The sequence below is a fragment of the Eubalaena glacialis genome, chromosome 6, assembly GCF_028564815.1.
Source record: "Eubalaena glacialis isolate mEubGla1 chromosome 6, mEubGla1.1.hap2.+ XY, whole genome shotgun sequence".
Classification (NCBI taxonomy): Eukaryota; Metazoa; Chordata; class Mammalia; order Artiodactyla; family Balaenidae; genus Eubalaena; species Eubalaena glacialis.
This window is the reverse complement of record NC_083721.1, coordinates 125,700,259-125,728,026: the sequence shown is the minus strand read 5'-3', so window position 1 is coordinate 125,728,026 and position 27,768 is coordinate 125,700,259. Positions and strand designations below refer to the sequence as shown.

General features: G+C 35.0%; 1 protein-coding gene across 4 annotated transcripts in view; it reads left to right on the top strand.

The window, feature by feature from the left end:
* The window catches only part of U2SURP (U2 snRNP associated SURP domain containing), a 51,278-nt gene that overhangs the window by 6,167 nt on the left and 17,343 nt on the right, over positions 1-27,768 (top strand). For 2 of the 4 annotated variants that reach the window (XM_061193591.1, XM_061193588.1), the window contains exons 2-18: positions 2,090-2,134; positions 3,487-3,618; positions 11,705-11,803; positions 13,680-13,794; positions 14,353-14,486; positions 16,783-16,850; positions 17,405-17,499; positions 17,583-17,618; positions 17,708-17,790; positions 19,156-19,321; positions 19,503-19,714; positions 20,652-20,695; positions 23,786-23,890; positions 24,970-25,036; positions 25,116-25,279; positions 26,612-26,774; positions 27,197-27,276. In XM_061193591.1, coding sequence (XP_061049574.1) covers positions 2,090-2,134; positions 3,487-3,618; positions 11,705-11,803; positions 13,680-13,794; positions 14,353-14,486; positions 16,783-16,850; positions 17,405-17,499; positions 17,583-17,618; positions 17,708-17,790; positions 19,156-19,321; positions 19,503-19,714; positions 20,652-20,695; positions 23,786-23,890; positions 24,970-25,036; positions 25,116-25,279; positions 26,612-26,774; positions 27,197-27,276 — 1,808 coding nt within the window. Of the gene's footprint in view, positions 1-2,089; positions 2,135-3,486; positions 3,619-11,704; positions 11,804-13,679; positions 13,795-14,352; positions 14,487-16,782; positions 16,851-17,404; positions 17,500-17,582; positions 17,619-17,707; positions 17,791-19,155; positions 19,322-19,502; positions 19,715-20,651; positions 20,696-23,785; positions 23,891-24,969; positions 25,037-25,115; positions 25,280-26,611; positions 26,775-27,196; positions 27,277-27,768 lie in introns of those variants that run through there. The other 2 variants (XM_061193590.1, XM_061193592.1) reach the window with 2 other exon arrangements.

Genomic DNA, 27,768 nt, shown 5'->3' with positions numbered 1-27,768 from the left:
GGTATCGTTTAGTTGGCTTCACCCCTATCTCCTCAGCAGCCATCAGAATGATCTTTTTTTTTTTTTTTCCCTTGCTGTCCTTCCCCACATCTGTACTATATTTGCTTTCTCAAACTTGAGATAAGTTTTTCTTGTGTCTGCTTCTTTATTGCCTCAAATCTCCCTTATTTTGCCCTTTCATTTCTTGCTTTTGGGTCTTTTCATTTGGATGAGGAATTGTGCTGTGGACTTCAGAAGTTTTTTAAACATCACTAATTTACTGTTCTTCAGTAAAAACATAAAACCCAAACCCAAGACAAATAACATAGTGCAGTTCCAGGTTAAGTAGAGGGAAAGACTTGGCTTCAGAAGTAGCGTTACATTTACTGCTTACCTGGACCATTAGCTTTAAAAGTTGGTTATTCCTTTAAAATTTTTATTCACTACTATTTGCATCTCTTTAACTGTTCTCAAGCGTAAAATTTCATTCTGATGTTGTGTAGCTATAACTGCGTATCAGTGGAAAATGTTTGGTTTGCAGTAAATATGACTCAGGTTAATTGAAATCAGCTGATGCATCGTCCTAAGCCATGCTGTTATTTTTAAATCCTAGAAATGATGATTTGGATGTGGTCGCGTAGATTAAAGAAAGGCTAGCACTTTCTTAGCTGCTCTTTTGTGCTTATTCTTCTGGGTGAACTTCAGAATTATTTTTGGCAATCCCCCTTGTCCCCTTGCAGAGACTTCCCTTTAGGATTTTGAGCTGTGGAATGAAATTGCATTAAATGCATAAATAAATTTAGGTGCAGTTGACTTTGTCTTAATAATGAGTTTTCCCATCTAGGAATGTGATGAATCTTTTCAAAAGTTGACTTGAATAACAACCCTTCTGTGAAGTTTGTATTTTCTTTGCACAGGTGGTACATATTTCTTTAGTTGGTTTCTAGGTGTTTTATGTTTTTTCTCACTATTATGATTACCGTGTTATTTTTGTTACCTAGCAGGTTAACACTGGTATATTAGAAGGCAATTGAATTTTTTTTCTCCTCAATTCACTCAGTCTCTTGACGGAACTTTTTTTTTCTTTTTTAAGAGGAGTTATTTATTCTCTTGTATTTTTTAAGTGTCTGCAAATGGGTGCATTTCAAACTTGATTCAAAGTAGGTTTCACAGGGTTAAATTTAAATATAAAAAAAATTTTTTCATGCTATTTTGCCTTTTAGGAAAGGTTAGCAGGGAGAAGAAGGTGAAATAGGAGGGACACAATAAAAGTTGGGGACAGAAAAAAGATGGGTAGAAAGAATGGAGATGGCTGGTGGCTCAGTGCTTGGTTGTCTTGGGCTGATTTTGCCTAGGGTCCAGTATGGAGTTCAAAGGAATAAATTGATTCAGTATGAAAATCCGATCAGCTGTTCTTAGCCTTATGTTTCAACAAGATAAGTAAAGCAGTACTGTGTGGACCCATAGGAATCTTATTGGCTTTTTTCTACATCATACAAATCTTCAATTTTTTTCTTAAAAATGAGTATATTGTCTTGTGCATTACATTTGAAATCTAGAACTGGGAGCTAGGATCGATGAGGTACTTGTGATCTCAAGATTCTTGATTTCACTTTTAATACTTAAATATATATAAAATAAGTAAAATCTCACTACCCAATACCTTGAAAAATAAAAACAACTCAGTGCCAGAGTTAAATTCTGGGCCTCCAATTAAAATTTCAGAAAGATACCACATATTATTTATTTAGTTAATAGTGTTATAGCTTGGCTTCTTCATCCTTAGCTGCATAGTGAAAAATCAAATAAATTATTATATGCCATATGTAATCTGAAATGTAGATCAATTAAAACAATATCAGGTGAAACTTTAACACTTGACCTTATTGGAAAGTGCCATTATTTGAAGCCTGAACTTGACTGACACATTTACTTTGGATCACAATTCTTTTTTGTAAGTCAGAGATTGCCTTTGTTTGGTTTTATTAGCTGAGAAGAAATTGCTACAAGTTTGGAAAGATTGTCTGTATAACACGAGAAATACTTGTTTTGTTAGCATAATACATTTTCTGATTATTTAAATGTTGGCTTTTATTTTTAATGCTTGCAGACCAGATCATCAGATGTTCATTCATCTGGATCTTCAGATGCCCACGTGAGTATAAAAGGCAATCGTTGTCTTTTTTCCTTAAAATTTAATTTCTTATTGTATATATCCCTACTTGATATGTCCCTTATGATTTTACTTGATAAATAAATAGGATTGCATTGTATGTGCATATTTTCTTTAACCTTTTTTGCTAGATGTTCTGTGTTCGTTTTTTGTGTTCTGTTAGTCACGTAAGTTGGCTGCTCAAACCATGTTAGAAACCAAGTGTGTATATTTCCTTTTTTTTTTTTTACTGTGCTTGTAAAATTTTGTACATAGGTGTGTGTGCTTATACATTTTTTTTAAGAAGTTTTGCGTTATACACATTTCTTTTCACAGTGCACAGTACACCTATTGCAAATCCCTGCAAGTCAACAGATACAGCTCTAATCTAGTCTTTCTAATGGCATCGTAATGTTCCACGGGGGAGGTGCAATTATTTATTAAGCTGTTTCTCTGTTGATGGGCATAGACATTTTGTTTCAAGCTTTTTGACATTTTGAATAATACTGTGATAAACTTTCCTTTAGATGTGTTATTATAGCAGTGCTAAAAGTGTGGTCTTCAGACCCCTGGGGTTGCTGAGAATTTTTCAGGGTGGCTGAATTCAGAACTATTTTGTAATAACACTAAGACATCATTTGCCATCACTATGTTGACATTTGCACTAATGGTGCAAAAGCAATTGATGGGTAAACTGTTGGCACCTTAGCATGCATCAAGGCAGTGTCACCAAAATGTGCTGGTAGTCATTGTGTTCGTCCCCACCAGACACAGTAAAAATATGCTAGTTTCACTTAAGAATGTTCTTGATGAAGCAGTAAAAATTATTAATATTAAATCTTGTCCTTGTGTATGGGTGTTTTTAATGTTCTGAGTGATGAAATGGGAGGCACATATAAGGCACTTCTGCTTGCCAGAGTGTGGTGTTTGTCTTGAGGAAAAGTAATACTTGTGGGATTGTTTAAGTTGTGAAATAAAACTGGCTCCTTCTTTCATGGAATACCATTTTTACTTGAAGGTACAACTGACAGACAAACTGTGGTTAGTCAGACTTGGGTGTTTGGCAGATATTTTCTTGAAAATGAAGGAAACTAACCTGTTCTTTTAAGGAAAACAACTATTTGTTAGTGATATAAAATTTGATCTTTCAAGTGCAAGTTAGAATTATTGAAAACTTTCTGTACTTAAGAACTTTTCTGATGAAATCAGTGGTATTAAGGGATGGGATTAAGGGATAATTAGTGAAATATTTTGATAGTGTAAAATGAAGTTTGTCAATATTTGAACATTTGGGTTGATTCTAGTTTCAGTACTACATATATGATTTTTAAAAACTCGTTTTCCTTTTCTCGAAGATGGATGCATCTGGACCCTCAGATAGTGATATGCCAAGTCGGACACGACCTAAGAGCCCAAGAAAACATAATTATAGGAATGAAAGTGCCCGTGAAAACGTTTGTGACTCTCCTCATCAGAATCTCTCAAGAGTAAGTGTTGATAAAGATAAGAAAGGATAGATAATGATTTTGATCTGCCCTTGATTGAATTTCGTAGTTGAATATCTTGGTTTTGTACTTGTTGTTTCATCTTGTACTATTTGAAAATAGAATTCATTATTCTTTTTGGGTTAACAATAAATTCAAACTCATCTAAGGAAATGGTTTTTAGCTCATATGTAAGATATGTTTCATTTAAAAATTTTAATTTTATTTTAAAAAATCAAGGAGTGTTTTGAATGTAAAATGGTTAATAGATTTATTGTTCTCCCCTTATGCCAAACCTTTACTGAACCAAGTGCCAGAGGCCAGTCACTGGAAATACACAGATGATTAAAACACACTTCTTGTTCTCAGCTTATACATAGTCCCAGCCTGGGAAGCTAACAGGAGCAGGTGCTATTCACTCTGGTCAGTGCAGTTCCCAGGGCGATGCAAGCACCCAGAGAAGAAGCATCTTCACTGCCTGTATCTGCAAAGTACTCTCGTGTTCTTTTAGTCTTTTTTAAATTTCAAATAATGTTTTCTTGTCATGGTTAAATTTGGAAAATATAATAAAGAGACAGTCATTAGCAGCCAGTATTGATACTGATAACACTTTATTTTTCTTGTTTAATATTTTTAAGCATAAATATATTTTTACTTTGCTGAGGTCCATTTTACAGGAACACATTTTAAAAGATTCTTCAGGTCTAAATTTTTTTAATTTTAGAAAAAACTCTATAAACAAACTTTTTAATGGATGATTATATTTTTTGAGTAAGTATTCCATAATTTCCTTAACCATTTCTCTCTTAGGTGTCTAAGTTTAGCTCTTAGGATATAAATAAAATTGAGGACAAAAATTTTGCTTTGTAAAATTATGTTTCTCATTGAATTTGTATGTAATTCTACCATTTGTTTAAACTTCAGAAGTTGAAACCAAAGGTGCTGAATGATGGCAAAACATTTTCCTTTCTATTTTGGGAAAAAATTTACTTTGAATATGTTCGTGAAACCCAGTATTGACTTTTGAGTTATGAACTGCTTTATTTTTTTTTAAAGGGATTTTAATGTAACCTTGAAGTAGTTTGCAGCAGTATTACTTTTCCATTTTGTATCTTGCCAAGGGCAAGCCTGTTTAATAACCAAGGGATTGATAGTTTAATTTCATAATTGGTTAACTTCTCATTTTGGTAGGTGAGAGAGAAACCTTCAGATTTCAACTACAGATTAGTATTTTACGCTGTATTTTTGAGTTTTATTTTATTGTTTTATATAGCAGGTTCTTATTAGTTATCCATTTTATACATATTAGTGTATATATGTCAATCCCAATCTCCCAGTTCATCACACCACCGCCACCCCTCACTGCTTTCCCCCCTTGGTGTCCATACGTTTGTTCTCTACATCTGTGTCTCAATTTCTGCCCTGCAAACCAGTTCATCTGTACCATTTTTCTAGGTTCCACATATATGCGTTAATATACGATATTTGTTTTTCTCTTTCTGACTTAACTTCACTCTGTATGACAGTCTCTAGATCCATTCACATCTCTACGAATGACCCAGTTTTGTTCCTGTTTATGGCTGAGTAATATTCCATTGTATGTATGTACCACATCTTCTTTATCCATTCGTCTGTCGATGGGCATTTAAGTTGCTTCCGTAACCTGGCTATTGTAAATAGTGCTGCAATGAACATTGGGGTGCATATGTGTTTTTGAATTATGGTTTTCTCTGGGTATATGCCCGGTAGTGGGATTGCTGGGTCATATGGTAATTCTATTTCTAGTTTTTTAAGGAACCTCCATACTGTTCTCCATAGTGACTATATCAGTTTACATTCCCACCAACAGTGCAAGAGGGTTCCCTTTTCTCCACACCCTCTCCAGCATTTGTTGTTTGTAGATTTTCTGATGATGCCCATTCTAACTGGTGTGAGGTGATAACTCATTGTAGTTTTGATTTGCATTTCTCTAGTAATTAGTAATGTTGAACAGCTTTTCATGTGCTTCTTGGCCATCTGTATGTCTTCTTTGGAGAAATGTCTATTTAGGTCTTCTGCCCATTTTTTGATTGGGTTGTTTGTTTTTTTTAATATTGAGCTGCATGAGCTGTTTATATGTTTTGGAGATTAATCCTTTGTCCATTGATTTGTTTGCAAATACTTTCTCCCATTCTGAGGGTTGTCTCTTCGTCTTGTTTGTAGTTTCCTTTGCTTTGCAAAAGCTTTTAAGGTTCATTAGGTCCCATTTGTTTACTTTTGTTTTTATTTCCATTACTCTAGGAGGTGGAGCAAAAAAGATCTTGCTGTGATTTATGTCAAAGAGTGTTCTTCCTATGTTTTCCTCTAAGAGCTTTATAGTGTCTGGTCTTATATTTAGGTCTCTAATCCATTTTGAGTTTATTTTTGTGTATGGTGTTAGGGAGTGTTCTAATTTCATTCTTTTACATGTAGCTGTCCAGTTTTCCCAGCACCACTTATTAAAGAGACTGTCTTTTCTCCATTGTATATCCTTGCCTCCTTTGTCATAGATTAGTTGACCACAGGTGCTTGGGTTTATCTCTGGGTTTTCTATCCTGTTCCATTTATCTATATTTCTGTTTTTGTGCCAGTACCATACTGTCTTGATTACTGTAGCTTTGTAGTATAGTCTGAAGTCAGGGAATCTGATTCCTCCAGCTTCGTTTTTTTTCCGTCAAGACTGCTTTGGCTATTCGGGGCCTTTTGTGTCTCCATACCAATTTTAAGATTTTTTGTTCTAGTTTTGTAAAAAATGCCATTGGTAATTTGATAGGGATTGCACTGAAGCTATAGATTGCTTTGGGTAGTATAGTCATTTTCACAATATAGATTCTTCCAATCCAAGAACATGGTATATCTCTCCATCTGTTTGTATCATCTTTAATTTCTTTCATCAGTGTCTTATAGTTTTCTGCATACAGGTCTTTTGTCTCCCTAGGTAGATTTATTTCTAGGTATTCTTTTTGATGCAGTGGTAAATGGGAGTGGTTCCTTAATTTCTCTTTCAGATTTTTCATCACTAGCGTATAGGAATGCAAGAGATTTCTGTGCATTAATTTTGTATCCTGCAACTTTACCAAATTCATTGATTAGCTCTAGTAGTTTTCTGGTGGCATCTTTAGGATTCTTTTTGTATAGTATCATGTCATCTGCAAACAGTGACAGTTTTACTTCTTCTTTTCCAATTTGTATTCCTTTTATTTCTTTTTCTTCTCTGATTGCTGTGGCTAGGACTTCTAAAACTTTGTTGAATAATAGTGGCGAGAGTGGACATCCTTGTCTTGTTCCTGATCTTAGAGGAAATGCTTTCAGTTTTTTACCATTGAGAATGATGTTTGCTGTGGGTTTGTCATATATGGCCCTTATTATGTTCAGGTAGGTTCCCTCTATGCCCACTTTCTGGAGAGTTTTTATCATAAATGGGTGTTGAATTTTGTCAAAAGCTTTTTCTGCATCTATTGAGATGATCATATGGTTTTCCTTCTTCAGTTTGTTAACATGGTGTATCACATTGATTGATTTGCGTATATTGAAGAATCCTTGCATCCCTGGGATAAATCCCACTTCATCATGGTGTATGATCCTTTTAATGTGTTGTTGGATTCTGTTTGCTAGTATTTTGTTGAGGATTTTTGCATCTATATTCATCAGTGATATTGGTGTGTAATTTTCTTTTTTTGTAGTATCTTTTTAAAAAAAAAAAAAATTATTTATTTATTTATTTTTGGCTGTGCTGGGTCTTCATTTCTGTGCGAGGGCTTTCTCCAGTTGCGGCAAGCGGGGGCCACTCTTCATCGCGGTGCGCAGGCCTCTTACTGTTGCGGCCTCTCCCGTTGCGGAGCACAGGCTCCAGGTGCGCAGGCTCAGTAGTTGTGGCTCACGGGCTTAGTTGCTCAGCGGCATGTGGGATCTTCCCAGACCAGGGCTCGAACCCGTGTCCCCTGCATTGGCAGGCGGATTCTTAACCACTGTGCCACCAGGGAAGCCCTTTTTGTAGTATCTTTGTCTGGTTTTGGTATCAGGGTGATGGTGGCCTCATAGAATGAGTTTGGGAGTGTTCCTTCCTCTGCAATTTTTTGGAAGAATTTGAGAAGGATGGGTGTTAGCTCTTCTCTAAATGTTGGATAGAATTCACCTGTGAAGCCATCTGGTCCTGGACTTTTGTTTGTTGGAAGATTTGTAATCACAGTTTCAATTTCATTACTGGTGATTGATCTGTTCATATTTTCTGTTTCTTCCTGGTTCAGTCTTGGAAGGTTATACCTTTGTAAGAATTTGTCCATTTCTTCCAGGTTGTCCATTTTATTGGCATAGAGTTGCTTGTAGTAGTCTCTTAGGATGCTTTGTATTTCTGCGGTGTCTCTTGTAACTTCTCCTTTTTCCTTTCTAATTTTATTGATTTGAGTCCTCTCCCTCTTTTTCTTGATGAGTCTGGCTAATGGTTTATCAATTTTGTTTATCTTCTCAAAGAACCAGCTTTTAGTTTTATTGATCTTTGCTATTGTTTTCTTCATTTCTATTTCATTTATTTCTGCTGTGATCTTTATGATTTCTTTCCTTCTACTAACTTTGGGTTTTGTTTGCTCTTCTTTCTCTAGTTCCTTAAGGCGTAAGGTTAGAGTGTTTATTTGAGATGTTTGTTGTTTCTTGAGGTAGGATTGTATTGCTATAAACTTCCCTCTTAGAACTGCTTTTGCTGCATCCCATAGGTTTGGATAGTCGTGTTTTCATTGTCATTTGTCTCTAGGTATTTTTTGATTTCCTCTTTGATTTCTTCAGTGATCTCTTGGTTAATTAGTAGCATATTGTTTAGCCTCCATGTGTTTGTATTTTTTACAGTTTTTATCCTGTAATTGATACCTAGTCTCATAGCGTTGTGGTCAGAAAAGATACTTGATACGATTTCAGTATTCTTAAATTTACCAAGGCTTGATTTGTGACCCAAGACATGATCTATCCTGGAGAATGTTCCATGGGCACTTGAGAAGAAAGTGTATTCTGTTGTTTTTGGATGGAATGTCCTATAAATATCAATTAAATCTATCTGGTCTGTTGTGTCATTTAAAGCGTGTGTTTCCTTATTAATTTTCTGTTTGGATGATCTGTCCATTGGTGTAAGTGAGGTGTTAAAGTCCCCCACTATTATTGTGTTATTGTCCATTTCCTCTTTTATAGCTGTTAGTAGTTGCCTTATGTATTGTGGTGCTCTTATATTGGGTGCATATACATTTATAATTGTTATATCTTCTTCTTGGATTGATCCCTTGATCATTACGTAGTGTCCTTCCTTGTCTCTTGTAACATTCTTTATTTTAAAGTCTATTTGATCTGATATGAGTATTGCTACTCTGGCTTTCTTTTGATTTCCATTTGAATGGAATATCTTTTTCCATCCTCTCACTTTCAGTCTGTATGTGTTCCTACGTCTGAAGTGGGTCTCTTGTAGACAGCATATATATATGGGTGTTGTTTTTGTATCCATTCAGCGAGCCTGTGTCTTTTGGTTGGAGCATTTCATCCGTTCACGTTTAAGGTAATTATCGATATGTATGTTCCTGTGACCATTTTCTTAATTGTTTTGGGTTTGTTTTTGTAGGTCCTTTTCTTCTCTTGTGTTTTCCACTTAGAGAAGTTCCTTTAGCATTTGTTGTAGAGCTGGTTTGGTGGTGCTGAATTCTGTTAGCTTTTGCTTGTCTGTAAAACTTTTGATTTCTCCATCAAATCTGAATGAGATCCTTGCCAGGTAGAGTAATCTTGGTTGTAGGTTCTTCCCTTTCATCACTTTAAATATGTCCTGCCACTTCCTTCTGGCTTGTAGAGTTTGTGCTGAGGAATCAGCTGTTAACCTTATGGGAGTTCCCTTGTATGTTATTTGTCATTTTTCCCTTGTTGCTTTCAATAATTTTTCTTTGTCTTTAATTTTTGCCAATTCGATTACTATGTGTCTCGGCGTGTTTCTCCTTGGGTTTATCCTTCCTGGGACTCTCTGCTCTTCTTGGACTTAGGTGGCTGTTTCCTTTCCCATGTTAGGGAAGTTTTCACCTATAATCTCTTCAGATATTTTCTCTGGTCCATTCTCTCTCTCTTCTCCTTCTGGGACCTCTATAATGCGAATGTTGTTGCGTTTAATGTTGTCCCAGAGGTTTCTTAGGCTATCTTCATTTCTTTTCATTCTTTTTTCTTTATTCTGTTCTGTGGCTGTGAATTCCACCATTCTGTCTTCTAGGTCACTTACCTGTTCTTCTGCCTCAGTTATTCTGCTATTGATTCCTTCTAGTGTATTTTTCATTTCAGTTATTGTATTGTTCATCTCTTTGTTTTTTCTTTAATTCTTCTAGGTCTTTGTTAAACATTTCTTGCATCTTCTCGATCTTTGCCTCCATTCTTATTCCGAGGTCCTGGATCATCTTCACTATCATTATTCTGAATTCTTTTTTCTGGAAGGTTGCTTATTTCCACTTCATTTAGTTGTTTTTCTGGGGTTTTATCTTGTTCCTTCATCTGGTACATAGCCCTCTGCCTTTTCATCTTGTCTATCTTTCTGTGAATGTGGTTTTTGTTCCACAGGCTGCAGGATTGTAGTTGTTCTTGCTTCTGCTCTCTGCCCTCTGGTGGAGGAGGCTATCTGAGAGGCTTGTGCAAGTTTCCTGATGGGAGGGACTGATGGTGGGTAGAGCTGGGTGTGCTCTGGTGGGCAGAGCTCAGTAAAACTTTAATCCCCTTGTCTGTTGATGGGTGGGGCTGAATTCCCTCCCTGTTGGCTGTTTGGCCTGAGGTGACCCAAAACTGGAGCCTACCCAGGCTCTTTGGTGGGGCTAATGGCGGACCCTGGGAAGGCTCACACCAAAGAGTACTTCCCAGAACTGCTGCCAGTGTCCTTGTCCTCACGTGAGCCACAACCACCCCCCGCCTCTGCAGGAGACCCTCCAACACCAGCAGGTAGGTCTGGTTTGGTCTCCCTTGGGATCACTGCTCCTTCCCCTGGATCCCGATGCGCACACTACTTTGTGCCCTCCAAGAGTGGAGTCTCCGTTTCCCCCAGTCCTGTCGAAGTCCTGCAGTCAATTCCTGCTAGCCTGCAAAGTCTGATTCTCTAGGAATTCCTCCTCCCATTGCTGGACCCCCAGGTTAGGAAGCCTGACGTAGGGCTCAGAACTTTCACGCCGGTGGGTGGACTTCTGTGGTGTAAGCGTTCTCCAGTTTGTGAGTCACCCACCCAGCAGTTATGGGATTTGATTTTATTGTGATTGCGCCCTTCCTACCGTCGCAGTGTGGCTTCTCCTTTGTCTTTGGACGTGGGGTATCTTTTTGGTGAGTTCCAGTGTCTTCCTGTCGATGATTGTCCAGCAGTTAGTTGTGATTCCTGTGCTCTCGCAAGAGGAGGTGAGAGCACGTCCTTCTACTCCGCCATCTTGAACCATTCTAGGCTGTATTTAATAAACATTCCTCTCTTTTAAAAGTTTATGACTCAAAATTATCATTCAAATAAATAACTGAACAATTAAAAGTCTACAATTCGTTCAAACCATATTTACAAGGAAATTGCTTCTAAGTTACGTAAATGAAGAATTCATTAAAATACTGTTTTCTCATATTCAAAATTAATTGATGGCTGTTTACTTGTCTGAAACCTAGAACACAGTATGTGATATTTTCCCAGCAATGAAAATGAAATTATTTTGTTCATAAACATCAGTTTTGTTGATGAAGAATTAGGTAATTTACTGAATTACAAAAGGAAGTGATGCGATTTTTGTACCTGAATTGGGGGTTCTAGATGGTAATGATTCCTGCTACTGAACCATGGAAATAGATGCCTCTTTCTCCCTATTTGAATATCTGTTTTCTATCACTGCTTCTTTTGCCCAGAAACATCTATACTTTCCTTCCTCAAGTGCTTTTATTCTTGCCGCCAAGTAGGTTGCATGAGTTCTAAGCCTTTGTGTCTCTCTTTGTGTTTTATTTTTACTTTATGTATTTAAAAATGGCTTTTGTAAGTTACTCACCTTGAGGTTAATACGTTAAATTGAGAGTGTGTATGTAAAGGTGTGCTTTTTCTTTCTTTTCACAGCCTCTTCTAGAAAACAAACTTAAAGCATTCAGTATTGGAAAAATGAGTACAGCTAAGCGAACTTTAAGTAAGAAGGAGCAAGAAGAATTAAAGAAGAAGGTAATGCTTAAAATGTATTTTTAGTTATCTTTATAAGTGTGTCTAAGGAGGCGTTAAGTGTATGGACAGTAGAGAAATGTTTTTGAAAAGAAATGTTTTTGAAAGATTCTTGACCTCCCAGCTGAGCTGTATTCTCAGCTCCCACCCCAAGTTAAGTCTATAACACAAGATATATTCGGAGAAGTCCAGCTTTATCCCTGTCCCCTCCACCATTTCCTCTCTTCTTTGTAAGAGTTTTGATTATTTTCTGGTCTTTTTGTATAAGCAAGTTTGTATAAATGTATGTTGTGCCTGCTCTTTCTTAGATGAACAGTAGCTTGCTATATTCAGTACACTTTTCTCCACCTTGCTTTTTTCACTTAACATTATATCTCAGAGATTACTGCAAGTATATTGAAATATTGCTTGTTCTTTTTTTAAAGCTCTATAGATATGCCATAGTTTATTCACTGAAATCCTACATTCACTACAATGCCTATTGAGGGCATTTGTGTTTTGGTCTTTTGCCGTTTCCAGTAGTGTGCTTAGGGATAGTGTTAGGAATATAGGTTTATTCCTAGTGTATCTTTAGGAGATATTCCTGTAAGTGAGATTACTGGGTTGAATGGTAAATGCATAGCTGTAATTCTGCTAGATAGTGTTAAATTGGTCTCTCATATATATGGGCAGGTCCATTTTGCATCCCTATAAGCAGTGTTTGAGAGGTTGGTTCCCCATAGCCTTGCCAATATTTTTGAAGGACTTTTGCCAGTCTGCTAAGTGAAAAATTGTATCTCGGTGTAGTTTTAAATTTGCATTTCTCTTGTAAGTAAGGTTGAACAACTTTTCTTGTGTTTGATTTTTTGAACTGTCTGCTCATATCTAAACCAATATTTCTCTAAGTTAGTAGGATATCTCTGTTTTTAGAAACTCTTGTTATTATGTATATTGTAACACTTGTCTATGACATAAGGTACAGTGTTTTTACTCAGTTTGTTGATTGCCTTTTTATTTTGCTTCTGGTGTTTTTTTTCCATGCAGAAACTATTTTTTGTTATATGGCCAGATTTATTATCAGTCTTATGATTTCTGGTTTTTCAGTTTACATATTTTTACTCCAAGCTTTTAAAGGAATTTCCTCATGTTTTTCCCAATACTTAAATTTTTAAAAAATTAAATCTGATTCATTTGCAATTTCTCTTGGTATGTGATGTGAAGAATTGGTTCACTTTTATCTTTTTTTCAAATAACTATCAAATTATCCCACCATCATTCATTGAAAAGTCCATCTATTCTCCACTGATTTGAGAGGCCCCTTTTATTGAATACTAAATTTCCGCGTGCAATTGGATTTATTTCTATATTTTCTATTCTGTTCTATTGGCCTTCCTATTCATACATGTTTTGGGGACATTTAGAATAATTATAATTGTCAAGGTTCTTTTGAGGTTTTTTTCTTTAATGCCAACTGTCTGGAGATACTGCTTCTTCAGACTTCTAATACTCATGTCTTTAGTGGTTTGTGAAGGAAATGTTTATATTCAGAGTTAAACTGTTGTGCCTTAGAAATGTCATAAACATTAATAGAATAATATATTTTGTGTAGTCAGTTGTCATACAGTTGGACCCTTGAATTTCCTCTAAACACATTTACTTAGTGGGTGCTTTTCTTGTTCCACAAATTACCTGTAGAGGAGCAAAGCCCCTCTTAATTCCAGTGTTAATTAGTATCTTAAATATCTGCTAAGCATTAGATATTACTGCCTGTTAAGGTTGCTTAATAACCTGCTTTCCCCATTGGAGGGAGAGGTTTTGTTTACATTATTCTTGGATGAGTTTCACCGTATGTACAGTAATTTTTATATCAAGTGATGTTAATATTTTCGTGTGTATTTAGGAGGATGAAAAGGCAGCTGCTGAAATTTATGAGGAATTTCTTGCTGCTTTTGAAGGAAGTGATGGTAATAAAGTGAAAACGTTTGTGCGCGGAGGTGTTGTTAATGCAGCTAAAGGTTAGTGTGAATATTATAGTCCTTGAGCAAACCCAGAAAGTCTTGGTTGAATTGCTTTTGAGTTTCATGTTTCCTTTCTATCAGCACCCTCTAGTGGTGATAATGATTAGTAAAATTAATGGCCAAATGTGGATTAAAGACAAATTGGAGCCAGATAAGTTTAAAAAATGTTTTTAGTACCTTTCAGGTTTCAAGATGGCAGAGAACTTTGCAAACATTTTCAAGTATTTTATAGTTTTACTGTATATTCCTAGGAGTGGAGTTACTACTCATATGGTAACTATTTGTTTAACCTTTTGAGAAACTGCTGTACTGTTTTCCAAAGTAGCATTTTACAGGTTTTATAGTTTTACTATAAAATGATTAAATTAGTATTTTTGAGAGTAAGGCAGTAATATTTGAATAATATTTGAATTAAATTTCATATTTTGTCACTAGTGATACATCTTAATGCTAAAAGCATTTTACTAAGTTGTGTTTATTTTTAATAAAAATAGTAAGTAAACAAAATCTACATAATGTGAAATTAGTTTTAAAACTTAGTATTTTAAATTTCAGAAGAACATGAAACAGATGAAAAAAGAGGTAAAATCTATAAGCCATCCTCAAGATTTGCAGATCAAAAAAATCCTCCAAATCAGTCATCCAATGAAAGACCACCATCTCTTCTTGTGATAGAAACCAAAAAACCTGTAAGTCATACTTAAACAAGTGACCATTTATGTTCAGAGATGACACTGCCAGTAATATTTTCTGTACTTCCACTGTAAGCAGGACTTTGGTTTCTCGTTTCTAATTATTTTGGTAGTAGATGTTGAGTTTTGATGCTTAACCTTCCTAGATGAGAGATAATAAATTAGGGCACATAGATGATACTCTTTTTATGTTTGTTGAGCAGTGAACATTTGCTGTTACTCATAGCATACTGCAAGTTGAAAGTTAACTATAGTTTAGGCATAAATGTAAAGTAATGGGATTGTCTTTTTAAGCAATGCTGAACTTGGGTATTTAAATGTCAGCATGTGTAGTATCAATTACTTTGGAAGACTGTGTACTCCAACAATGTGTCTGTTGCCTGGAACGTTTTTGGAATTTATTTGGATTTACTATTAGAACTAGTGACACTTTCCTTTAAATATTCTCAGTGTTAGAAAGTCTTTATGGTTTGAGAGTGGGATTTTTCATGGGGGATGGTCGGTAGATGTGGGTCTTGTCATTTGGAGCCAAATTTGAGGACATGTGATTATGCTGAATAGTGAGACTGATTTTTCTTCTGTGACTTTTAAAAAAGCTCTGAAAGCAACTTAAAAAACAGCTTTATTAAGTGTTTTTTTAATGTATGTTGACAGTTGTGCAACAGTCACTAATCTCTAATTTTGAAGCATTTTTATCATCCCAGAAGGAAACCTTATACTTAATTTCAGTCATCCCTAACCTCTGGCAACCACTAATCTACTTTCTATTTCTTTGGATTTGCCTGTTCTGGACATTTCATGCAGATGGAATCATACAGCATATGGCCTTTTGTGTCTGGCTTTTTAGCATAATGTTTCAAAGTTCATCTACATTTTAGTATATATATCAGTACTTTGTTCCTTTTTATGGTTGAATAACATTCCATTTTGCAGATATACCTCATATTGCTGATCCGTTTATTACTTGATGGACATTTGGGTTGTTTCTACTTTTTGGCTATTATGAGTAATGCTTCTGAAAACATTCATGTATAGGCTTCTGTGTGGACATATATTCTTAATTCTCTTATATTCCTAGGAGTGGAATTGCTGGTCATATGGTCACTAATTGTTTAACCTTTTGAGAAACTGCCATACTGTTTCCAAAGTAGCTGTACCACTTCACAGTCCCATCAGCAGTGTATATGAGTGTTCCAATTTTTCTACATCTTCATCACCACTTGCTAAAATTATTTTAGTCAACTTAGTGGGTGTGAAGTTGTACCTAATTGTGGTTTTGATTTGCACTTGCCTAGTGATGTTGAGCATCATTTTATTTATCATCCACTTGGAGTCTTCTGTAGAGAAATGTCTTTTCAGATCCTTGGCGCCGTTTTTAATTGAGTTATTTGTCTTTTTATTGTTGAGTTGTAAGAGTATTTTACAGCTTCTAGAGTCAAGTCTCTTATCAACTGTGTTGTTTTCTCCCAGTTTGTGGGTTGGCTTTGCCCTTTTTTGTTAGTGTCCTTTGAAGAACAAAAGCTTTTAATTTTAATGAAGTTTATCAGTTTTTTGTTGTTGCTTTTTCTTTTGTTTCTCATGGTGTCATATCTAAGAAACTATTGCCGAATTCAGGCTCATGATTATTCACTCCTATGTTTTTAGGTCTTATATTTAGGTCTGTGAACCTTTTGAGTTAATTTTTGTATATGGTATGAGGTAGAGGTCCAACTTCATTCTTTTTTATGGGAGGATATTCAATTTCCGTACTTCCATTTGTTAAAAAGACTATTCTCCCCCATTGAATTATTTTGGCACTTTCAAAAGAGGGATTCCAAAAGCATTTTTGGAAGCAGTTTTAAGAGAGGAATTCCAGCGGTGTTACTGTTTGTTTCAGTAATTCATTTCCTTCTAAGGTGATTGTTTTGAAGGGTGCATATTTTTGGTAGTTGTTCATAGCAGTTATTTACATGGCAGTTCAGTTACTTTATGTTTATTAATTTTCCCTCCAGTACCCTTCCAACAATATTCCGGCCTAAGTATTGTACGCTTTGGGGCGGGGGCGGGGCAGGGGATAAAGTTGGTAGCTCCTTTAAGACTGCTGCTTGTTGTTTTAATAATGTGTTAAATTCTCAGTTTTAGAAAATAGGAAGGAAAGTTCAGTGGTAACAGAAGCATTCTTTCTTTTTAATTTAAATAATTAGATCATAATTGGCACTAAAATAAAAGTTTATTTAAAGTGATCTGATTATCGAACCATTAGTTTTGTTTAACCTTGTTTTCTTTGAAGTATAACTTATCATATCCTTCGTAGCCACTGAAGAAAGGCGAGAAAGAAAAGAAAAAAAGCAATTTGGAACTCTTCAAAGAAGAATTGAAACAGTAAGTTTTATAGTGTTGAGAATGGCTCTCATAGGTATTTTGAGCTGATACTTATAGATGCACATATGAAGAATGTAGTCTACCAATTCGTTTTTGGTAACTGGCTTACCATGAAGCTGTTTTAGATATTTTGTGGGTTATGTTTGAAAATGAAATTAGCATTTTGTCCAGCATCTAGGTTGCTTCTATTATGTGGATGCAATTAAATTGATTTAACTAATGTCCAGAGTCCTGTTTGCAGTGGAAACAATATAGTCACTGAGATATGGGTGAGGAGTGGTCAACCTTTAGCTAAGAAAGAACAAATTAAGTGGTTTTAATGTTGAATTTCCTTCTCACCTTAAAAGTGGGCTTTGTATTCCACTGCTTACATGATATATCAGGAGTTTGCTCATGACTTGTAGCTGAGGGACTCTTTAATCTTGGTTGTCAGTACTGGCATTACACACAAATATTTTAGGTTATTTCAAGATGATACCTGGATAAGTTCTGTTATTAAATGTGAACAAACAAATTTTGGCTCGTTATTAGTGATTTATATATATTTTCAACAGAATTCAAGAAGAGCGTGATGAGAGACATAAAACAAAAGGCAGGTTAAGTCGATTTGAGCCGCCTCAGTCAGATTCTGATGGTCAGCGTCGTTCTAGTAAGTGACATTTATTTTAATGTTTGTTTTTGTGACGAACTATTCCAAAAACTAAGAATTGTTTTCTTTTCCCCCTTTTAAAGTGGATGCGCCTTCAAGAAGAAATAGATCATCTGGTGGTAATACAGTTTTTTGCTTTTTTTAATTCATAGAAATTGTCCAAACTTTGTATTTTGCAGGTTATAATTTTTTCTTCTCTTTGTCCTAGTTCTCGATGATTATGCACCTGGCTCACATGATGTAGGAGATCCAAGCACTACTAATTTATACCTTGGAAACATTAATCCACAGGTAATATTAGAAAAGTAAGATGAATGTTGGCTCATATGCTGTATACTTTTGTAGGAAAACTGCTTTGTCAGTCATTAAAAAAAATGAAGTCAAGAATCTGAAGTAAGCAGATGTGGTGGAACTAGATAAGTCTCCCAAATTATCTTGTGAAATTGAGCCTTAGCGGTATGGGCCGAATTTTCTTGCTACAATTCCTAAGGGCTTGTCTCCCCTTTCTTTCTTTTCTTTTCTTTTCTTTTTTTTTTTAAATACATTTATTTAGCTTTGCTCTTCTTCTTATTATTTCTTTTAAATATTTTTGGCTGCGTTGGGTCTTCCTTGCTGTGCGCAGGCTTTCTCTAGTTGCAGTGAGTGGGGGCTACTCTTCGTGGTGGTGTGCGGACTTCTTGTTGTGGTGGCTTCTCTGTTGCGGAGCACGGGCTCTAGGCATGTGATAGTTGCAGCACCTGGGCACTGTAGTTGTGGCGCACAGGCTTAGTTGCTCCGCGGCATGTGGGATCTTCCCACACCAGGGCTCAAACCCGTGTTGCCTGCATTGGCAGGCACATTCTTAATCACTGTGCCGCCAGGGAAGTCCCTGTCTCCTCTTGCTGTAACTGGACTGTCCTCTGATTTTGAAATGTTTTGCTAGGTGCTGATTTTATTTATCAGGATATGACCAGTGGTAGACAATATTCTTTTGAGACTGTCCCCTTCTGATGCATAGCCTACTTCCTTATGGATTTTTTTCTTTTTTCATCTTAATAATAGCAAACTAATATTTCTGCTTTGTCTTTTATATTTTAATTCTTTCCCCTGCTTCATTCTTAATTGTTATGGGGAATATAGTGCTTGTTCTGCATAATAAGATCTTTTAAAAAATAATATATATTTTGGACCTCATTGCATATTTACCCTTTTTTGTTTTCTCTGTTCTTGATTACACTGGCAGCTGGGTGCTGGAAAAAGAAAAAGTGACCAGATTCTTTATTTCTTTCATTGCCAACAAATATTTCCTCCTTGACTTAAGTGTGGTAATCACTGCTGCCTGAAAAAGGTTGCTAAATGCTGAACAAACCATTGCTGTAGAAAGCGTATTTTAGATGCAGGATCTCAGAAGGAGGAAGAGTGAAGGTAAAGGTGTGCTTTTGATTTCTCCAGCCACCCAGCCTCTTCACCCGGCCACTTACGTAAAACAGAATGTTTCTGGTGTGAAAAGATTTGTGCATGCTCCATGAAGGCAGGATTTCACCCTTGTAGAGGTCCCAGTACTTGAATGGAAAGCTGTAGCATTGATAGGTCTCTTCTCATTTTGCAAAAACTGGTCTGTGCTGCATAGAGTTCTTTTTTCTTTGCTTACCAAAAATATCTTACGCCTTTTAATAGATGAATGAAGAAATGTTGTGCCAGGAGTTTGGAAGATTTGGGCCCCTGGCCAGCGTGAAAATTATGTGGCCCAGAACTGATGAAGAAAGGGCAAGAGAGAGAAATTGTGGCTTTGTGGCCTTTATGAATAGAAGAGATGCTGAAAGAGCTTTAAAAAACTTAAATGGTAAGGAAGCCCATCTGTAGAACTCAGATATTGCTTTGGTTTTGAAAAGTATTTATAAAAACTTGAGAGGAAAAATGGACCAGAAAGGTAAAGGTTAAACATGAAAATTAATTTAAATCACCAGAGAGCCTTTATTTTCTTTTGAGAGTTACCAGGGTGACTTTTCTTTTCTTTCTTTTAGGAAAGATGATTATGTCTTTTGAAATGAAGTTAGGTTGGGGTAAAGCTGTGCCTATTCCTCCACATCCAATATACATTCCGCCTTCCATGATGGAACATACGCTTCCCCCACCTCCGTCAGGACTGCCTTTTAATGCGCAGCCTAGAGAGCGGTTAAAAAACCCCAATGCTCCCATGTTACCACCACCTAAAAACAAGGAGGATTTTGAGAAGGTAATTTAAAAAATGTACATAGGGCCGCATCTAATTTGTAAATACTAAATCTGTGGTAGTATTTCTTTTCAACAATTTATAGAAAGTGTGTGTGTAATTCTGTTTGGCATCTCTTAAAGAAAATGAAATAACTTAGATGTGTTCCCTGCCTTAGCCCATGGAAACCCCGTATTGGGATACTAGGTCATATTTTTATTTGTGGCTATCATTCCTTTTTTGACCACTTATTAAGTTTTTTTTTTTTCCTTTGTCCACTGTTGTATCCAGGTTTGCTTAAGTGTAGTATCTAAATTTACTTTGTTTTGAGAAAGTGATACTTTGTATTTGGTTAAGTGCCTTTTCAGTTAGAAAGACTCCTAAATAGTTAAACTGTTTGGATGGCAGCTAGCTAATAACTTCGTTTTCAAGATCTAAGGTATTAGAATATTTGAGAGCATATATGGTTTTTAAAAAGTTAGCTACTCTAGTAAAAGCAAAGGGTATTTTCTTTTTATTAAACATAAAACCAACTTAATTTCAAGTTATACAAATTTGTTGGTTCTATTATGAATTAATTACACTTAAAATGACAGGGCTGGTTTTAAAGGCTTGGGAACAAAGTAGCAAACTGTATGGTCAGAGGCAAACAGTTAATGATTTCACAAATTAAAATCTTTATCTGATAATTCTCAGTGTAGTACCTATTTCAGTGCATTGATGTGCATTCTGGCAGGAATGTTCTGATTCTTTGCATTTGGTGAACGTTTACTGTTCACTGAACACATCCATTTGCATTTATGTAATTGCTTAGTGTATAATTACTTCAAATGCAGTGATTGCCTGCAAAACTTGTGATTAGATGTGTAGTATTTTCAATGCATATGTATATTTTTGCTTGTTACTTGTTAACAATACTCACATATTCTATGTTTATTATCTGATGTGACTTCATATACAGACTCTGTCGCAAGCCATAGTCAAAGTGGTTATCCCAACAGAAAGGTACATGTTTTTCTTTATTATTACTGATCTAAATATAGACAATATCCCCTTCTGAATTAAAAAAAAAATGGTGTTGAGGAAAAGGTAGTATCTTGACTGAGCAATGGTTCCTTCCCAGTACTTTTTGGGGGGGATATGTGAAATTTAATTAACTTTAGTATACTTTGCAATTTTATGTCATTATCTTTTTTGTTTTATTGTTAACAATGTAGGGTATTTTGTTGTAGCTTTAGTAGTTAGAATGTGTTTAATAGATTTAATTTGGAGTTGTTAGTCTAATAACATTAGATTATTGGGATGGGAAAATAGGTGTTTTAAATGTATCTTAAATTTTAGATAATGTTACATTTTGACCCAATCTGTTATTTTTTTTCTTGGTTTCTGAATTGTCTGTGTTTAATATGCAACCTTAGTTTGAGTTTTCCTTACTGAAAGCATAGCTTTATTTTTCCTAAATGATTTTAAGAAGGAATTTCTATTATTCTCGTGAACACTGACCATAACTAGAAACTTTTTTCATGGTAACAAAGGTGTTTGGAATTCTTTTATTTTCCTTTCTTCCGTTTTTTCTTTTTCAACATAATGTTAAAGCAGAAGAAAGAATTCATGCCGTAGGTATGCTCTTGCTCAGTCAAGCTAAGCCTTTTCCCAAACACAGGAACACAACACTGGTTGAATAATAAATGAACACAAAAGAATACCAAATTCTCTTTGACATTGGCCTTGGTGAGCAACACCAGCTGAAGTGTCTGCGGCAGCGGGGGACCAGGAAAGCAGCATGGGATGGATTGGGAAAGTATACAGGTTTTGACCAGACATTGGTACGATCGACTCCAGTAAATGTGGTTTTATTATAATTGAGAGACAATTTTTGTTTTTTTGTTGTTGTTGCCCAGAATAAGATAATTACCATTTTAAAATAAAATAATGCACTTTAAATTATATCATCTTTTTGTACTACACTGTTTCGTTCTGATAGAAAAGTCACCTTTTTAAAAATAAGCACATAATCCTTAAGGAAAAAAGAATGATTACAGTTCTTTAAGAATCTTAAATTTAAGTTAGCAACAACTAATTGTCAGATTTTGATTTTAAATAATCATGAAACATTTTAAAACTTTTTTTAAACTTTAAATTTTCTAAAAATAGATTTATCAGTTACAAGCCTGTTTAAAACTGTAGTGGGTTTTTTTTTCCCGCTGGTAAAGCACTCACAGGAAAGTAGTATATTGGCAGCGCTTAAAAAGCATATATCCAGTATTAGCTTTATATGTGGCTCAGCTTATTTCTAAACAAAATTTTGAGTGTACATTTTGCTGTAAAGTCTTGACTCACCATTACAATGGACCCTTTGTTTTAAACTCGCTAAATCATTTTTCATCTATCTTTAATATGCAAGTCAAGTTGCTTTTGACTTAATTCATGCAAGTTTCTGGATGTGTAGTATTTGTCCACCTAGTCATTGATTTTATATATTATGATACATAAAATTTCCCTTTAATTTGACATATACCAGTGGGATTTTTGGGACTGAATCAATACCATATCTCCCTTCTTTTAAAACAATGTCATTAACCATATGGATGTTGAGAATACATTCTCGTTTGGATATCAAGAACTGCATATTTGCAGACCAATTAATACTTCTGTGAAAGAATTTTTAGATTTAAAATAGATACTTTTGGGTTTTTTAACAGTTTGAGGTTGAATTAATAATTTTAATATATAGTTTTCCCTCTGTTAAAGATTTATTAAACCTTCATATTTTTCTTTGACCTCTATTAGGAGGTCAAAAAAATTCATTTTTTCACTATGTAGAGATTTTAGTGTCCACTTAAGTAGGTTTGTTTGAAAACTGAGAAAATAATTATAGTCAGCATGAGATAAATTATTTTACTGTTCATGTACTCTGAAGCAGGGCTTTATAGAGCAAAAAAAAGGTCTTATTCTATAACTATATATTTATTTATATTCTAGCAGTTATATGAACTTAATTTGAGCTGGGAATGCTAAAGGTGTAATTTAGTGTGTGCCTTGTACCAGGAGCCAATATCCTTTTGCTTTTCCCATTTGTTATTTGCCAACTCTATATGGTGGAGACTGGTGAAATGAGAAATCAGAAGTAGCTATCATAAGCTGAATCATTTTTGCCTGACACTGTAATCAATGTCTAAAATTGTGTTTGGAGCCTAATAAGGTATCAGATTTAAAAAATACTTTATAAGCCCAGTCAACAAAATGACGACTAAAATGTTACATATGTTTATTTTTGGCTTAAATATTGGGGAGTAATTGTTATGAAAAATGGGAAGGGCATATCACCATGTCCCTTATTTTGGAATATTTTGGAAACAGGACTCCATTCGTTTAAGGCTTTGGCAATATAATTGCTTTATTGATTCAGAACACACAGGCAGAATTATGCATGTCATGAACTATGTGAACTAGTTTGAAGTGTGGTCCAAAGGGATGTTGCCTCATTAAAGGTCAGATTCAATAAAAACTCCCATCTGCTATATATGTACCAGAAAAGCACAGGAGTTGGATGGATTTTTTTAATTATTGTTATTAAATCAGACCTTAAACTTGTTAATAGTTGTGCATTTTTATAAATTATAGTCATGTATATAACATTTCAGTATCACTATAAAAGTGCTTGGTTTAGGAATGTTTTAAAACTGAGATAGCGTGTAAGTTTTTAGATGGTTATGATAACATGTAAGCTTTAAGTTTCTGATTTTATATATTTGCAGCTTTCCAGTTAGTTGTGATTCATAATTTAATGTTTTGCATTTGGAAAGTAAACTTAAGTGGTATTTAGAAATTGAAATCTTTATTACTGTGAAGCTGTGTTGTGGTTTCCCACCCTCCCTTCCCTTCCCCTCCCCTCCCACTCCCTTATCCCCATTGCCCCACTCCCTCTTAATGCACAAGGTATTAACATATGCTCCAGGTTACTTTCTTGGTATAAAATTCTGTATTAGTCAGCAGAATAATCTTTTTCTGCACAATTATAGTAACTTAGGTCAAGTATAGTTTTATTTAGTGGTAGGTCTGAATCCATTTTCTTTAACTGTGTTGTTGTTGTAGGAATTTGCTCGCCCTGATACATCGAATGATAGAGTTTGTTGTACGTGAAGGGCCAATGTTTGAAGCTATGATTATGAACAGAGAGATCAACAATCCTATGTTCAGGTGTGCATTTTTTTTATTGTGGTAATAACATTTACATGTAATATACCACTTACCATTTATATATGTACAGTTCAGTGGCATTAAGTACATTCATGTTGTTGTGCAACCATCACCATGACTTTTCACATTTTTCATAACTGAAACTCTGTATCCCTTAAACAATAACTCCCCATTCCTTTGGTCCCTCAGCCCCTGGCAACCACCATTCTACTTTCTGTGAATTTGAATACCCTAGGTACCTCATCTAAGTGGAGTCATACCTTATTTGTGCTTTTGAAATTGGCTTATTTCACTTAGCATAATGTCTTCAAGGTTCATCCTTGGTGTAGCATGTGTCAGAATTTCCTTACCTTTTAAGGCTGAATAATATTCCATCGCATGTATATACCACATTTTGTTTATCCTCAGATGTGCATTTTAAAAAATACTTTAAAATTATTTTTTGGAATTAAAAATACTCAAAAAAGTCCTAAAAGTATGAGGTTATTTTCGTAATGGGGTGAGAAGGCAGTTTTAATAATTAGACTAGAATGTGCCTGGGTCAATTTTCCAGTGATTTCCATGGTTTGATTAATTAAATAGCTTTGTTTTTAGCATTCTCTAGGAGGAAAATATTTTTCATTGTGTTTTTCAATGAAAGAGTCTTTCATAAGCAAAATACGGTAGAATAAATGAGGTTTATAAGAAACTACTTATCTTCTGAATAGTTATATCTAACACTTCATTTGCAATTTACTTAAGTCATTTAAAAACCACTGCTTTTGAAGTTATATCTTGGGAAGACCTCTCCATTGCCAGACACAGTACCCGACACATAGTGTTCAATAAAACTGATTGTAAGACTCAGCAAGATGCATACATACCTTCTGAGTATTAGTGTCAGTCACAAAGGCAGTCTGGGGTTGGGGTGAGGAAGGGGATAGATGGCAGTGGGTGAGGATTTCTCTTCAGGGATCTTTGCTTTGGGTTTTATTTAGAAGTAAATAGGCAAGTGATATTTCTCATTTGTTCATATTTACTTGAAGATAGTTCTCCATTAAAGAATCCAATGTTTAATTTTTAGTTTGTTTTTGTTTTAGATTCTTATTTGAAAACCAGACACCAGCCCATGTTTACTATAGGTGGAAGCTTTATTCTATTCTGCAGGCAAGTATAATCAACTACTTTGTTAATTTTGACTCTGAGGTATTAGATCTTTCTAATAACATTCTGGACACTTAACTAGGGAGATTCTCCAACTAAGTGGCGGACAGAAGATTTTCGTATGTTCAAAAATGGATCTTTTTGGAGGCCACCACCGTTAAATCCATATCTGCATGGGATGTCAGAAGAGCAGGAAACAGAAGCTTTTGTAGAGGAGCCTAGTAAAAAGGGAGCACTTAAGGAAGAGTAAGATTTTTACCTTTCTTGTTTTATATTCAGAAAAGTTGCTTTAATGGTCACTTTAATTAATGGTCTTAGTAAGATGTGTTAACCCTAAAATAAAATGGTTTTTAAAATTTGTAATTGTTTAAAATAGTAACATCTCTTAACGTATGCACTGTAGTTTAAAAAATCTTGGCAAGTATTATAAGTGTGTGTCCTACTCAACTTGACCTCTTCCTACTGATAAAAATTATTGATGATCTCTTAAGTGATGGTACTCCAGCAGTGGAATACTTTATATTCTTATAGAAATTATTTCATGGCCCTTAGAACTCTTGCCTCTTTGAATGCAACGTAAAGAGGTAAAGTTATTTTATGGCTTAGTGAAGTCAAATGGGTGACTGCAAAGCTGCTCCATGAAGTGCCGTGTGCGGCCACCATGGAAACATGTTATTATTAGTGCTCAGTCAGCACTGCTTCAGGGCAGTTAGCCTGGTTTAAGAAGCAGAAACAAATTTAACTATTGAAATGTTTAGAGGAAATTCTGTATACCTGAAGGGGAAAAAAAAAGGCCAAAATAGTTTTTAGCTTATAGGATTATATACTTCACTGTCAATAAATCTTAATGCTAGTTGCATTGATGCATTGTTTGCGAGAGCATTGCTGATAGAGAACTATACCATTTGAGATACTATATTTGCTTCTGAAGATGTATGTTCATCATTACTTTTGCCCAGGGATCTGCATACTCAGCCCATAGGCTAAATCTGGCTACCTCCTGTTTTTGTAAATAAAGTTTTATTTGAACACGGCCATACCCATCCCTTTGCATGTAGTCTGTGGTTGCTTTGGTGTTATAGCAGCAAAGCTGAGTAACTGTGACAGAGACTGTATGACTTTCAAAGCCTAAAATATTCACTCTGTGATCCTTTACAGAAAAAGTTTGTCAACCCTTGCTTTATAGCCTGTCCTAATCCTATGCAGAAGTGCTAAAGTAACAGACTTCCTTCAAAGGAGAGTGAAGGCCATGAAGGTTCTTCTTCAGTGTAATAGGATAATAGTGGGACATTCGCGAAGACTCTTGAAAAAATGCCTATAATTTTAAATTTACTTAATTTGTAAACTAAAAGTCACTAAAATAATTTATTAGTTCCCGGGATAGTTTTCTTCCCCATATAAATTCTTTAAAAAAATGTAACATATTTGGAATACGTAACACAAATCAGACTTAACACAACTTAGTCTTCAGAATTTTATCTGAGTGGGTTTTAAAGAAATTAACGTGCGAGCAGAAACTATAATGGCATTTGAAATTTGTATTTATAAATACTTATAAGTTAAAAAATTCGTATTCAGACAGAGGGACAAATTAGAAGAAATTCTGCGGGGGTTAACTCCAAGGAAAAATGATATTGGAGATGCAATGGTTTTCTGTCTTAATAATGCTGAAGCTGCTGAAGAAATAGTGGATTGCATTACCGAGTCATTGTCCATCTTAAAGACACCCCTTCCCAAAAAGGTATGGGAATAATTTCTCCTAATGGAACATTTAGTTAAGTAAAGGAGAGGTAATAGTTGGCTTCTGTTTGAATTGAAATTGGTTTCCTTTTTGAATGAAGAAGTTGACTGAAGAAATCTTTCTCGTGCAGTTTCATTTTCCTTCTGCCTGGGAAACTTATCTTAGTTATTAACACACAGATTATCAACAGATTGAAATGTAAATGAGTTACAACTTTTGTCCCTGCCAAAGTCATGGTTGTGGTGATACTGAATTTCTTAAAACTCTTCTCATTAGTTAAATTATGAGATTATTAAATTATGGCTAAACATTGGCCTTATGCTGTTGATTCAAAAAATTTCAATATGGAAATTTTTTTAGATACGTTTTTTGCTGTTGGTTTTTATTTTTAATCCATTTTATGCTATCTTTTGGTATTCTAGATTGCCAGATTATATTTGGTTTCTGATGTTTTGTACAACTCTTCAGCCAAAGTTGCCAATGCTTCCTATTATAGAAAATTGTAAGTATAGTGATGTAAGTTGATATGCCTGAACTAAAATATTTAAGGGTAAATAAGGAGCTCAGAAAAGAGGATAGTTTTGTTAATTAATACCCTCAATAATAAGAAATAATTTGAATTTCTTCATAGTTTGTTGAATATTCTAAAAATTGGATTGTATTCATTGAAGTAAACCACTTTAAGCTAAATTATAATCTTTTGAAAGTTTTTCCATCAGTTTCTTGATTAACTTGATAAAAGAACAAATAGGAAGAGTTAAAAAATCACTTTATTCCTATTGTGTATTTAGCCACTTGTGTAATAAATAAGCTGAAACACTAGAAATAGTGGCCAACAAAGGACCAAAACAAAGGAGCATTAACTATTTATAGAATCAGTGTTCTCTGATCATCATTGTATTGATTGTAGTTCATTGTTAATGTTTTCCTAGGCAGTAGGAAATTACGTTGCTGTATAGTAATATATAACTCTTCCTCAGTTCCCCACAGTTCC